The 14,741-nt window shown below is 38.1% G+C and overlaps 1 protein-coding gene across 2 annotated transcripts in view; it reads right to left on the bottom strand.

The window, feature by feature from the left end:
* The window catches only part of LOC137423715 (actin-binding LIM protein 1-like), a 353,241-nt gene that overhangs the window by 28,624 nt on the left and 309,876 nt on the right, over window positions 1-14,741 (bottom strand). Inside the window, exons 14-16 of one of the 2 annotated variants that reach the window (XM_068111161.2) lie at window positions 12,990-13,139; window positions 12,402-12,511; window positions 9,867-10,017 (exon numbers count right to left, since the gene is read on the bottom strand). In XM_068111161.2, coding sequence (XP_067967262.2) covers window positions 9,867-10,017; window positions 12,402-12,511; window positions 12,990-13,139 — 411 coding nt within the window. Of the gene's footprint in view, window positions 1-9,094; window positions 10,018-12,401; window positions 12,512-12,989; window positions 13,140-14,741 lie in introns of those variants that run through there. The other variant, XM_078773796.1, reaches the window with a different exon arrangement.

The raw sequence follows: 14,741 nt of genomic DNA, 5'->3' as shown, positions 1-14,741 counted from the left end.
AACTAAGATGTATATTATAAACTAAGGTGTATATTATAAACTAAGGTGTATATTATAAACGAATGTGTATATTATAAACTAAGGTGTATATTATAAACTAAAGTGTATATTATAAACTAAGATGTATATTATAAACGAATGTGTATATTATAAACTATGGTGTATATTATAAACGAATGTGTATATTATAAACTAAGGTGTATATTATAAACTAAGGTGTATATTATAAACTAAGGTGTATATTATAAACTAAGATGTACATTATAAATTAAGGTGGATATTACAAACTAAGGTGTATATTATAAACTAAGGTGTATGTTATAAACTAAGGTGTTTGTTATAAACTAAGGTGTATATTATAAATTAAGGTGGATATTACAAACTAAGGTGTATATTATAAACTAAGGTGTATGTTATAAACTAAGGTGTTTATTATAAACTAAGGTGTATATTATAAACTAAGGTGTATATTATAAACTAAGGTGTATATTATAAACTAAGGTGTATGTTATAAACTAAGGTGTATATTATAAACTAAGGTGTATGTTATAAACTAAGGTGTATGTTATAAACTAAGGTGTATGTTATAAACTAAGGTGTATGTTATAAACTAAGGTGTATGTTATAAACTAAGGTGTATGTTATAAACTAAGGTGTATGTTATAAACTAAGGTGTATGTTATAAACTAAGGTGTATATTATAAACTAAGGTGTATGTTATAAACTAAGGTGTATATTATAAACTAAGGTGTATGTTATAAACTAAGGTGTATATTATAAACTAAGGTGTATATTATAAATTAAGGTGTATATTATAAACTAAGGTGTATGTTATAAACTTAGGTGTTTGTTATAAACTAAGGTGTATATTATAAACTAAGGTGTATATTATAAACAAAGATGTATATTATAAATTAAGGTGGATATTATAAATTAAGGTGGATATTACAAACTAAGGTGTGTATTATAAACTAAGGTGTATATTATAAACTAAGGTGCATATTATAAACTAAGGTGTATATTATAAATTAAGGTGGATATTACAAACTAAGGTGTATATTATAAACTAAGGTGTATGTTATAAACTAAGGTGTATATTATAAACTAAGGTGTATATTATAAACTAAGGTGTATGTTATAAATTAAGGTGGATATTACAAACTAAGGTGTATATTATAAACTAAGGTGTATGTTATAAAGTAAGGTGTTTGTTATAAACTAAGGTGTATATTATAAACTAAGGTGTAGATTATAAACTAAGATGTATATTATAAACTAAGGTGTATATTATAAACTAAGGTGTATATTATAAACTAAGATGTATATTATAAATTAAGGTGGATATTACAAACTAAGGTGTATATTACAAACTAAGGTGTATATTATAAACTAAGGTGTATATTATAAACTAAGGTGCATATTATAAACTAAGGTGTATATTATAAATTAAGGTGGATATTACAAACTAAGGTGTATATTATAAACTAAGGTGTATGTTATAAACTAAGGTGTATATTATAAACTAAGGTGTATATTATAAACTAAGGTGTATATTATAAACTAAGGTGTATATTATAAACTAAGGTGTATGTTATAAACTAAGCTGTATATTATAAACTAAGGTGTATATTATAAACTAAGGTGTATATTATAAATTAAGGTGTATATTATAAACTAAGGTGTATGTTATAAACTTAGGTGTATATTATAAACTAAGGTGTATATTATAAACTAAGGTGTATGTTATAAACTTAGGTGTATATTATAAACTAAGGTGTATATTATAAACTAAGGTGTATATTATAAACTAAGGTGTATATTATAAACTAAGGTGTAGATTATAAACTAGATGTATATTATAAATTAAGGTGTATATTATAAACTAAGGTGTATATTATAAACTTAGGTGTAGATTATAAACTAAGGTGTAGATTATAAACTAAGATGTATATTATAAATTAAGGTGTATATTATAAACTAAGGTGTATATTATAAACTAAGGTGTATATTATAAACTAAGGTGTATATTATAAACTAAGGTGTATATTATAAACTAAGGTGTATGTTATAAACTAAGCTGTATATTATAAACTAAGGTGTATATTATAAACTAAGGTGTATATTATAAATTAAGGTGTATATTATAAACTAAGGTGTATGTTATAAACTTAGGTGTATATTATAAACTAAGGTGTATATTATAAACTAAGGTGTATGTTATAAACTTAGGTGTATATTATAAACTAAGGTGTATATTATAAACTAAGGTGTATATTATAAACTAAGGTGTAGATTATAAACTAGATGTATATTATAAATTAAGGTGTATATTATAAACTAAGGTGTATATTATAAACTTAGGTGTAGATTATAAACTAAGGTGTAGATTATAAACTAAGATGTATATTATAAATTAAGGTGTATATTATAAACTAAGGTGTATATTATAAACTAAGGTGTATATTATAAACTAAGGTGTAGATTATAAACTAAGATGTATATTATAAACTAAGGTGTATATTATAAACTAAGGTGTATATTATAAACTAAGGTGTATATTATAAACTGAGGTGTAGATTATAAACTAAGATGTATGTTATAAACTAAGGTGTATATTACAAATTAAGATGTATACGATGAATCAAGATGTATTTTAAAAATTAAGATATATATTATAAATTAAGGTGGATATTACAAACTAAAGTGCATATTATAAACTATGGCATATATTATATAATAAGGTGTACAATGTACATACAGTGCCTATAGAAAGTCTGCACCCCTTTCAAAATTTTCACCTTTTGTTGCCTCATGGCCTGAAATAAAAATGCATTAAATCAGATTCTTTCCACCTTTATTTACACATCGTAACCCACAACTTCCCAGTGAAAAACAAATTCCACAAACTTCATAAAATTAATTAAAAATACAAAACTAGGATATCTTGGTTATATCAGTGCCCACCCCCCTTATAATAGCAATTGTAAACGAGAAAGCATCTGAAAATGCAAAGCCCATCCGCATCTGGTTGTATTCCGACTTCTTCCTCTTCTTCTGTATGCTCAAAATAATGAAAACAGTTTAAAACACATACAAAATTAAAATTTATTATTTTATGCAGCCTTGACCTTTGAACTTCAGGTCTAAAAAATAATCAGCTTCTTGCTTTTGATTGGTAAACAAATTCTGTGATCCAATAGGGAAATTCTTTAAATTTCAGGTCAATTGGATGAAAGTTGACAATTTTATGCAACCTTGACCTTTTGATCTAAAAAAACAACAATCTGCTTGTAGCTTTTGATTGGTGAACCAATTCAGTGACCCAATATGCAAATACTTTAAATTTCAGGTCAATTGCGTGACAATTGGCAATTTTACGCAACCTTGACCTTTGACCTTTTAATCTAAGAAAACCAATCAGCTTCTAGCTTTTAAATGGTGAACCAATTCAGTGACCCAATATGCAAATTCTTAAAATTTCAGGTCAATTGGATGAAAATTGACGATTTTATATGATGCTGACCTTTGACCTTTTGACCAAATTATTAATTTGACTTCTCCATTTTATCCTAATAAAGCTTTGTTGAAAATTTGATGAGAACAGCTCAAATGCTAAAAAAAAGTTACGGCCCGGACAGACGCATGCACGCACACACACACACACACACACACACACACACACACACACACACACACACACACACACACACACACACACACACACACGATTACAAAACCCCATCTCTCCTGCTGCGCAGGGGATGGGCTAATTAGCTCAGGTGTAACCAATTACCTTCAAAATCACACACCAAGTTAATTGGCCTCCACCTGTGTTAAATTGTAGTGATTCTGATTATTTCAGGAAAAAAAATCAGCTGTTCCTCGATGTTTCCTCTGCTGGGTAGTGCATTTCACAGCAAAGACTCAACCATGAGCACCAAGGAGCTTTCAAAAGACATCCAGGATAAAGGTGTGGAATGTCATAGATCAGGGTATGGGTACAAAAATATTTCAAAGGCCTTGAATATCCCTTGGAGCACAGTCATGAAAATCATTAAGAAGTGGAAGGCGTATGGGCACCACCAATATCCTGTCTAGATCAGGCCGCCCCTCCAAACTGGATGACCAAGCAAGGAGGAGACTGAATAGACAGGCTACCAAGAGGCCAATGGCAACTTTAAAAGAGATACAGGCCTTTATGGAAAGACTGGTCATTGTGTGCATGTGACAACAACATCCCAAGCACTCCAAAAGTCTGGCCTGTATGGTAGGGTGCTAAGAAGAAAGCCATTACTCAAAAAAGGCCACCTTGATTCCTGTTTGAGGTATGCAAAAAAAAAAGAAATTCCGGAGATTCTGAGGCCATGTGGCAAAAAGTTTTGTGGTCTGATGAAACCAAGATGGAACTTTTTTCCTAAATGCAAAACGTTAGGTTTGGCATAAATCCAACACAGCAAATCACCCAAAGAACACCATCCCTATTGTGAGGTATGGTGGTGGCAGCATCATGTTATGGGGATGTTTCTCATCAGCAGGGACTGGACACTTGTCAAGATAGAAGGAAAAATGGATGGAGCAAAATACAGAAAAATCCGAGAGGAAAACCTGATGCCCTCTGCAAGAAAGCTGAAATTGGGACGGAAGTCCGAAAGGTGATGGAAGTAAGGTGTATATTATAAACTAAGGTGTATATTATAAACTGAGGTTTATATTATAAACTGAGGTGTATATTATAAACTAAGGTATTCTGGTTATAACACAAATCTTGGCATTTCATTCAGCCAAATCATGCATGTTTCATGTGTACATGAGGCTGACATCTTTTTGAATTTCTCGGTAGATATACATGTATATGCACCTTCTTTCTTTAAAATGATGTACAGTGTACAAAGCAATGCACCATGCCAACTGACAGGGTGTTGGTATCTCTTCAACCCACCATCCATTGCAGCAAAGGACTTCTGTGACTCCATGGACCTCACTCAATCAGTGGACTTTCTGAACGGATATCTCCTAATGGCACGTCCTCCCCTCTGGACTTGGTAATGATGAATTTTAAGATCAATGTGTCCTGTTCCTCCTCTGCTCCAAGAGGATCACCTGATCATGTGCTTGTGAGAATCAACATCTCTCTGGCTTTTGTCAAAGTACAGCATCAGCGCTGTGGGGGCTGGCACTTCACTCAAGCTGACTGGCAGGGACTGCAAGCTGCCTTCTCATGTCAAGACCAAGACTGGTCATTCAGTTCTACATCTCCTGATATTACTACTGCTTGGCAATCCTTCCAAACTAGCTTCCTTTCCCTTATGTACAGATTTATACCATCTGGTGTCTGGAGTTATCATGCCTATCCTCTAGCCCCTGCACATTGCATAAACAAGGTGCAAAACTGATAAACTTAAGTATAAACCTATCAGCTTCTGCAAATCAGTCGCTGACTGGACATCCTGTGTCGTAAAAAGTCCTTCCTTGGCAAACGTGAACTCCTATCCTCCTAGAATGCCTTCATCCAAAGTTTGATGTAGCACTGCTCTCCCATTTGGGCTGGTGCCCCTGCTTCACACCTTGCGGTCAGTTGGTATTTGAAATACCAACTTCTGTCCTGGAAGTCCTTGGTGTCCTTGTGCTTTATACTTCTCCCTCCCCCCCCCCCCCCCCCTTCCCATGCCTCCTCCCCCCGGGCCCTCTCCCTTCCACACATCTCCCTGCTCTCGGATGTTGTGTTTGTGTGCTTCCCCTTTTCTCCCCATCTTGTCTTCCGCTCCCTCTTTTTGTGTATTTTGTTTGTCTGGTCGATTTGTTTGTGAAGTAAATGTTAGCTCTTTCACGAGCCTCGATTCAGTATACAAAAAAAAAAAAAGACGCCATGCAAACCAAGGCCTTCAAGATAATTGTAATCTCCCATGACGAAGCTCGAAGAGTGTCTAGGCTTGTTAATTCCACATCTTAGGCAGGTTGGTAGCCTCCCTGTGTTCTACTACCTCCTTTTTGGTATTGCACCTCTGCCCTCTCTTCGCTCTGTCCCTCCCAGGTTTCTGCAAGGTGCACATGGTCTGCCACTAACCCTGTCCTTGTTAAACTCTCAAAATCCAGGCTCACTGCTCACCTCCACTTATTTGTTCCTCTTTTCTCACCTGTGGATCCAACTTCCCCAGTATGTTCAATTGCATTCTTCCCTCCAGGGCTTAAAGACAAGTCTGTCATCACTATCTCAGGTCAATCCCCATCCATACCCATGATTTCGTCGAACCAAAATGATCCCATTCACAAGCACTCCCTTTTACCAGGTTATTGTGATTTTCCTCCCTCTCTGGTTATTGTGATTTTCCTCCCTCTCCGTCACCTTTTTGCGTTTGTTAGTTATCGGTTGGTTCTTTCTCTTTCTGTTTCATCCCTGCTGTCCCATTCATCTTCTTGCTGCATTTAATTCAGCCTGTGTGCAGCTTATTCACCGCCATGTCTCCTTCTCCCGATACCCTTGATCTTTGTTTCACTTTGTTCTTGGCTTTTCTCCTTTCCATTCTGCTCGACTTCTTCCATGAGCCTCAATCATGTGTCTGTATCTATATAATCTTATATATAATGAAGCAGGACTGCCTTTCTGTTTGTCAGTTCCCAAACTACTCCCTCAGTTTTGGGGATAGCTCTGCCAAACCTTCTGTGGAACTCTTTGGAGCCTCAGCGGGTGTCCTAAGGTGGGTGGTTTCATAGATTTCTCAATACAATTATGATTTTGAGTTTCCACCCATATGAAACTGCTCTCTCTCTCTCCGCATGCAAACACATTCATTAGTTTGGCATTCACAGTTTCACTATTTACTGCATATGGAAACATTCGCTGGTTTGGTAATACAACCATGTACCACATGCAATGCCGATAGCAACTAGAACAGCACTCAGTAGAGAGCATACCTATGCCAGGCTGAACAGTTTATGTTTTGTATCCCATTGATAGGCCGGATCTGCATCTGGACCTGAACCAAATTCAAATCAGCTTGTTCTTGTCACCTAACCAACTCATCCACCAAGTTTATTTATAACTCGTAAATAACTTTTTAAAATATCATGTTATATATCGCTTTTCGCCCGATCTCTCAATGGTGAAGAATCACTTAAAAATTTAATAATTCTCATGTCCGAATCCATATTCAGATCTTCACCAAAATTGAATCGTTTCGTCCTTGTCGCACACCCAATCTGTTCACCAAGTTTCGGCCAAATCAGTGCATAACCTTTTAAGATATTCTGCTATATATCGTTTTTGGCCCCATCTCCCAATGGTGAAGAATCACTTAAAAATTCTAGTAGCCGGATCCAAATCCGGATCTTCACTAAAGTCTAATCATTTCGTCATTGTCACATACACTATCTCTCTGTCAAATTTCGTCTGAATCCGTCCACAACTTTTTGAGATATCTTGTTCACAGACAGACAGACAGACAAACAAACAGACAAGGGTGAAAACATAAACTCCATCCACCTTCGGTGGCGGAGGTAATTAACATATAAATAACAAGACCCAATCACGTCTCTCACCCATAAATGAAGGGAATACTCAGTTTGCTCTCAAATAATCAATTACTCCAGGTGGTTAAGATTTTAATTAATTAACCCCTATGCTCTTTGAGCCAAATGAAGCTGCATAAAGCAACCAAGAAAAGCTACACAATTAGGTAAGCCCTTTGCTGTTTAAAACTCTACCCGAGTTCCTCTACAGCTGCAGACATTCACAAGTAGCACATAAAATGAGAATCCCAATGCTACACGTCCCTTTCAGCTACAAGACCGGTTTCATAACTTATTGACGAGTCATCAGTGACAGCGTAGACAAAAACCTGCACCACCGAGGATCCCAAGCATGTACCACGTGCCATGCCAAACGTAGTTAACAAATCAATAACAAGACCCAATCACGTATCTCACCTGTAATTGGAGAGAATAACCAATCACCTCTTGCCTAATCAATTACACCAGGTGGCTAGGATTTTAATAAGGGCAAAATTTGGATCGGTGCCTCTGCTTTCATTTATTTGTGACCATAAACCTCGGTCTTTAAAGACCTGAGTGCCACATGGATGCCATCCTAGTTTGGAGGTTATATGTTGGCATAATCTATGTGCATGATGTCAGCGTCATGACGCATTTGGGGTCAGAGTTGCTCCTTTTGTTTAATGTATCCTTCCTGCAGATTACAACCCCATCAGGAGGGCAGAGACAATGCGTCCGTGTGACAGATGACGCTTGTTGCTAACAGGTCGTGCAGCATTTGCTGTTATGGGACACGACCTGTGCCTTGCTGCCTCATCAAGTTAGGGGGTTCGATTTATTTAAAAATATACATTATATAATCAGGTATGCTTGCTTGCTTGTTTGATGTCAGCTCTGGCCCTCTCCTCAGAAAGATGAGGTGGAGTAAATTTTGGGCAAACACGCGTGCAGTCCAATCTCCATCGCTTTCCTCGGCACGATGGGTGGCAGAGCACCACTCAATTCTTTTATACTGGTGTTATAGCCTGGTGCTGGCTTAACGGTTAAGGTTGCTGGCTTAAGATCTCAGGGTCCTGAGTTCAAGCCACTGCTAACCGTTGAATTCACACCAGGTTGGTTGACTCAGCCTGTCATCCTTCCGAGGTCGGCAAAATGTATACCAGCTTACAGGGGATGAATGAGCCATTTGAGTATCCCGTGTCGGAGTGGAGACCCATCCAGGATTGTGCCCAATAGCCTGCAACTGCTTTGGCAGCAATATGCATCTGAAGATGCAAAAAGGAATGGTCATGGTCATATATGTTTACTGAACAAGGGTGACATAGCCTCATGTTGCCACATGAACAATGTTCATGGAAATGGCCACGATATCCCACTATCACCACATACGTGCAGTAGGTCTACAATTTCTGGGTGCATCGATCGTTCATACAATGTAATGGGAATAGTTATTGCATTTGTGCTTATCAATTAAAGTACGTGGTTATTGCCTGTGTCGTGGCTGTGTTTATTACTTATAATTACTTTTAATTAATTATTGATTCTTCTTTCCATGAATTGAAATTGAAGTAGTTTAAGTAAATAGCTAATTACATGTGAAAAACATGAGAGTGAGCAAGGACATAATTTATTAGGGGAATTTCCAGTGTTTCTAGAAATCAGTGGTGCTGGTAGGTGAGAGAAAGTTTCAACAACCTCTTGTTTGGCAAATAAATATTCTCGAAGGCAGAAAATACAGCAACACCGCTCGATTATCCACGAGTCAACACGGTGGTGCTGGCATTGCCCGATGTCCATCCGAATGCAGTGGGTGGTGCAGACGTAGCTCACTTACCACTGAGCCTGGGTTTGATTCACCACCCGACTACTAAACTACCAGATCGGTGTTCCACTGCCAAGCTCCACTGGCATCACAAAGTGTTCCATTCCTCAGATGGATGTTAAGCCAGGTGTTCCGTCTGCAAGTATTTGCTGATAGACGTTAAATATCCCAAGGTGTCTCTCGATGAAAGTCTCTCAGTGTCTCTCGGTCAAGGTGTCTCTGTCAAGGTCAAGGTCAAGTCAAGGTGTCTGAAGTAGGTGAGTTATGTCTGGCACCATGAACAAATTCCAAATCCCTGACCTTATCTACAAGGAGAACTGCATCAGCAGCACAACTACCTCTCTAATGAAGTATTTGAACAGTTCGTCCTCCATATTGCACACATTTGAACAATTCCTCCACAAAAAAGATAAACGAAGAACACAATTTGATCTTCAGAGATGAATTAGGTAAAGTGACCAGCATTGGTTCCCCCAGACAACCAAAACTACGAAACATCTTCCATCAACTGCTGCTGCAAACAATGTGCCTGAGGTTGTTGCTTTGTTGAACTCACAGGCATTCAAGGGTGAGTCGTAGCGTGTCCGCTGTGCAGGTTCGCTGGATGCGGATGGCGTCCGTGACGAAGAACGAGGGTCGAGGTCACAGGGAGCCGGCAATCTGTCCATCTCCTCTCGCAAGATAAGCTGTCCAAGTCCTGACTGCACCTAAGTTCAGAATCGAAATGGGAAGACCATGAAAGAATGTCCAAGGCATCACGCATCGTAACTATTCAAGTTCTTCATTGCATTAAAATGCTCATAATTCTCCCAAGCAATACTCTAGTTGTAGCAACAAAATTAGTGTGAGTTTGAGAGAGAGAGAGACAACAACAACAACAACAGGCATTTTAAGGCCATTTTCCCTGCAAGAGTGGGGGTTAGCCTTGCGGTCCCCATGACAATCTTCCCCATTTTCTGCATCTCCCCTTGTTAACCCCCTTGCCCGCATTGCTTCTTCCACCATCTTTAGCTAAGTCTTTCTCGGTCTTCCCCGTCCTCTACTTCCTTCTACATTCATTTCCATCACTCTTCTCAACCAGTCACTTTCATCCTTCCTCAACACATGACCAAACTAGAACACCACTCAGTAGAGCGCATACTCCCGCCGTGGGTTTAGTTGGAATAATATGTTTTGTTTAACATCCCCTCTCCCCAAAACAATAAATGAAAAAGAAAGTAGGCCCTAACTGTCAGATAATGAATTTTGACATATCTCGGAATTAGAGGAGAAAAACATCATTTAAGAATAAGAATAAAAGCTTTAATGCAATAAAACAGAAAAAATCCCAAAACAACAGCATTCATGATGGACAAATGAATGTTCCTGGGAGATGGAAAACTGAAGAAGGTTAAATAAAATGATGGAATTGTCAAAACACATGGTTCGTGCACAAGGTGGGAGAATAGTTTTGATTATTATGTAATATGACTCAGTGACGTAATGGTCAGAGCGTCGGCTCTGTGAGTGTCAGGTCGGTGGTTCAAACCCCAAATGAGTCATACCAAAGACTTTTAAAATGATACGTGTTGCTTCCTTGCTCGACATCAGCATTTAAATGGCAAGGGAAGGGACAAACGATAGGTTGGCAACCATTGCTAAAGCCTTGATGGGCCGAATTGCCTCATCCTGTGTTGAAGTTTTTTGGAAGGGAACTTGGATGATTATAAATGGAAACCAGAATTATTTATTTGGTCTGGGAAGCCCAAGCGAGGTTTCTTCTTCTTCAACCTCTCACAACCTTGGGTGAATATGCGATCTTAAAAAAAAAAGTTGGAATTTTGCCAAATCTGTTTTATTCGTTTGTTAATATACCTCAGCCATTGACAAATCTGGAACTAAGTCTTTATAAGTTCATCAAATACTGACACCGCGAATGACATTCGCTGAGCTAAATGTTGATATCTCTTCTGAGGTAAAAAACAAAACAAAACAAAAAAACAGTTTTAAAGCATTATACGTATCAAACGATACATTTTATGAAACGGGGAAACCTAATACACACTTTGGTGGTTTTAAAATGACAGAATATGTCTTTATTAGAAAGAAAAAAAAAATGAACATTGAAGACGACGCTGCTAAAAAAAATACACCGCTCTAACGCATAACCACGAGTTTAAACTACATTTACAACAAATATGAAAACTATTTTCATATCACAATGTTAAATATAGAATATATAGAAGATAATGTTGAAAAAAAATGAGCCCTATCTTCCAATGGTAAAAAAAATCCTTCAAAAAATTCCTGGATCGGGAATAATATCCTGAGCTTCACCAAAAACTAATCAATTCTTCCTTATTCCAAGGGCAATCATCCCACCAACTTTCATCCAAATCCGTTCAGAACTTTTCCAGATATCTTGTTCACGAACACACACACACACACACACACGGACACGAGTGAATGCATTACTCCCTGGCGGGAGTAACAAACCATCTCCATCTGTTTCTCTTCACAGCATCAATCACAGGCTCTATTCCCATCATCTTTCGCAATTCATCATTTGGCTTCATCATTTGTCTTTTCGAGAGAGAGAAAGAGAATAATTTATGTGTAGTTTTTCTAATAAGCTATCCTATGAGAGAGAGAGCTGTTTGTGTGTCTATGCGTCTGTGTGTGTGTGTGCATTGCCACTTTCATCAGAAATGGCCAAACGGATCTTCATCAAACTTTCAGAGGTTCATCAGTGAGTGCCAAAACTTAAAAAAGAAAAAGTTGCATTTTTAAAAATTGCTCAAAGCATTTGTAGCTATGTCAAAGGTAATATTAAATGATCCCTGACCCCCTTCCTTAGTGGGTGTAGGGAAGTGTGTTAGGCCCCCACAAAAAAAATAGAAAACTAGAATACACCTGTGTACGGTCTTCTCAACAATCTATATTACACCCCTGTACCCCCATTCACATCCCCACAATATATATATACATATATATATATATATATATATATATATATATATATATATATATATGTCATAGATAGATAGCCCCATTAAGGCATATCTTATTCTTTATGCATTTCTCTATTCAATGGCTGTGAAAAATCACTGACCTTGCTGAGGTTGTGCTCGTGGATAGCATGCCGTCTTCGCATTTCTTCTTCTTCCTCATTCTCTTCTGTGTCATCCTCTGCGGTGCGAGCTCCACGTCGTCGGCGCCATTCTACCACAGGACACGATTGTCAAAAAGTGGCATTTACAACTCAACCTGCAAGATGCAACTTTGGTTTGAAATATTTTCCATCTGGTGAAGTTTCCCAGCCAACTCTGCCCATGCAAGAGAATGAAGGTTGAAATATAATCATGGATTATTAAAAGTGTGTGAGAGGACATTTTAAAATGAACGTTTTGTAGTTTCTTTAGAGATAATCGAGGTGCTCTCATCCAAACAGACTAACGATAGACTAAGAAAAGATTGAGGGTAGGGCTGAGGAAAGAGATGAGATGCTGGTGCACCGCTCGCTTGAAGTGACAATCCGATCAACAGCATATCGCATCTGTGTTTGCTCGGCCAGAAGAGCTAGGAAGGTTGGCGGGGATTTTTGGCGGGGAAACTACCAATCCGATCAACAGCATATCGCATCTGTGTTTGCTCGGCCAGAAGAGCTAGGAAGGTTGGCGGGGATTTTCTCATGGCTCACCAACCGCAGCAAGAGATGGCGGGCACGGCCAATAGTCCATCTCGATCTTGGCGGGCTGCCTGGGATCCGGGGGGTGGGCGGCAGGAAATTTGGCTGACTGGATCACTTCCTCTCCGACCAGGTGGTCTGGGCCACACACCATGGACGATTCTGCGGTGGCAACAAGACGAGTCTTAAATAAGCGGAGATCAGAGTCCAGTACCTTTCAAATTGCAATTTTGGGTTTAAGTTTTGAACAGGGAACTTGAACTACATTCTGTGGAGTCGTTAGGGCTGGCAGGATGGCCTAGTGGTACACACACCCACCTCTAAGCTGTCTAGCCTGGGTTTGATTCCCGACCCAGCTATAAACTGTCACCCTGGTGTTTCACAGGCAGCGTTATTCATCAATGCGTGTGACAAAATGGTGACGATGATCAGTCATTTATGATGTTCTTGAGTTTGAAGTGACATTTTGATCAAGGACATAGAAAGGTTAAGACTAGATTTAGATGAAGTACAAGGCTTTACCAGTGATCCATTAAAAATGTGACAATTGTTTTAAACATTTGTCCTTTATCATCACCTCAATGTTCTCAATCCAAATTGGAATGTAAAAATAGGACCACTGGACCTGTAGCTTTTTTGGGCCAGGCCTAATGTTGTAACCAAAATTTGGTACTATTCTGACTGGTGGGTCTGGAAAAGAAGATTTTTGAAGGTATTTACGTGATTTTCCAAAACATTGACTATGGCGACCATTTTGACACAGTTATGGTCACATGATCGGCATGCCCTCTGCAATTTAACATCCCTACCCTCGCCCAATGTTGTAACCCAAATTTGGTAGCATACTCATTGGTGGGTCTGGAGAAGAAGATTTTTGAAGGAATTTACACGATTTTCCAAAAAATTGACGATGCCGGCCATTTTAACACTTCTGGTCATGTGATCACTGATCAGCATGCCCTCCGCAAATTAACATCCCTACCTTGGCCCAATGTTGTTACCCAAATTTGGTAGCATTCTCATTGGTGGGTCTGGAGAAGAAGATTTTTGAAGGAATTTACACGATTTTCCAAAAAATTGACTATGTCGGCCATTTTAACACACTTTTGGTCATGTGATCAGCATGCCCTCCGCAATTTAACATCCCTACCTTGGCCCAATGTTGTTACCCAAATTTGGTAGCATTGGGATTGGTGGGTCTGGAGAAGAAGATTTTTGAAGGAATTTACACGATTTTCCAAAAAATTGACGGTCGGCCATTTTAACACACTTTTGGTCATGTGATCAGCATGCCCTCCGCAATTTAACATCCCTACCTTGGCCCAATGTTGTTACCCAAATTTGGTAGCATTCTCATTGGTGGGTCTGGAGAAGAAGATTATTTGAAGGAATTTACACGATTTTCCAAAAAATTGCCCATGTCGGCCATTTTAACACTTCTGGTCATGTGATCAGCATGACCTCTGCAATTTAACATCACTACCCTGGCTTAATGTTGTAACCAAAATTTGGTAGAATTCTAAATGGTGGGACTGGAGAAAAAGATATTTGAAGGAATTTACTAAGTCCGCCATTTTGACACACTTCCGGTCACGTGATTGGAAGGAGTGCGGAACCTTGCCGCCGAATGTCAGCCGAATCAGTGGATGTATGACGGTATAATGATTCGTTCACTCACATGTAAAATGTTAAAGAATAACCAGGTGGAGAGACTGAATGAATAATGAGCTGTAGCTGTGGCCAGTCGATTTCCTAAATGGGTGC

Source organism: Myxine glutinosa, chromosome 3 (assembly GCF_964187855.1).
Source record: "Myxine glutinosa chromosome 3, kmMyxGlut1.1, whole genome shotgun sequence".
Lineage (NCBI taxonomy): Eukaryota > Metazoa > Chordata > Myxini > Myxiniformes > Myxinidae > Myxine > Myxine glutinosa.
The sequence above is the reverse complement of the archived record's forward strand: the minus strand, read 5'-3'. Positions and strand labels throughout refer to the sequence as shown.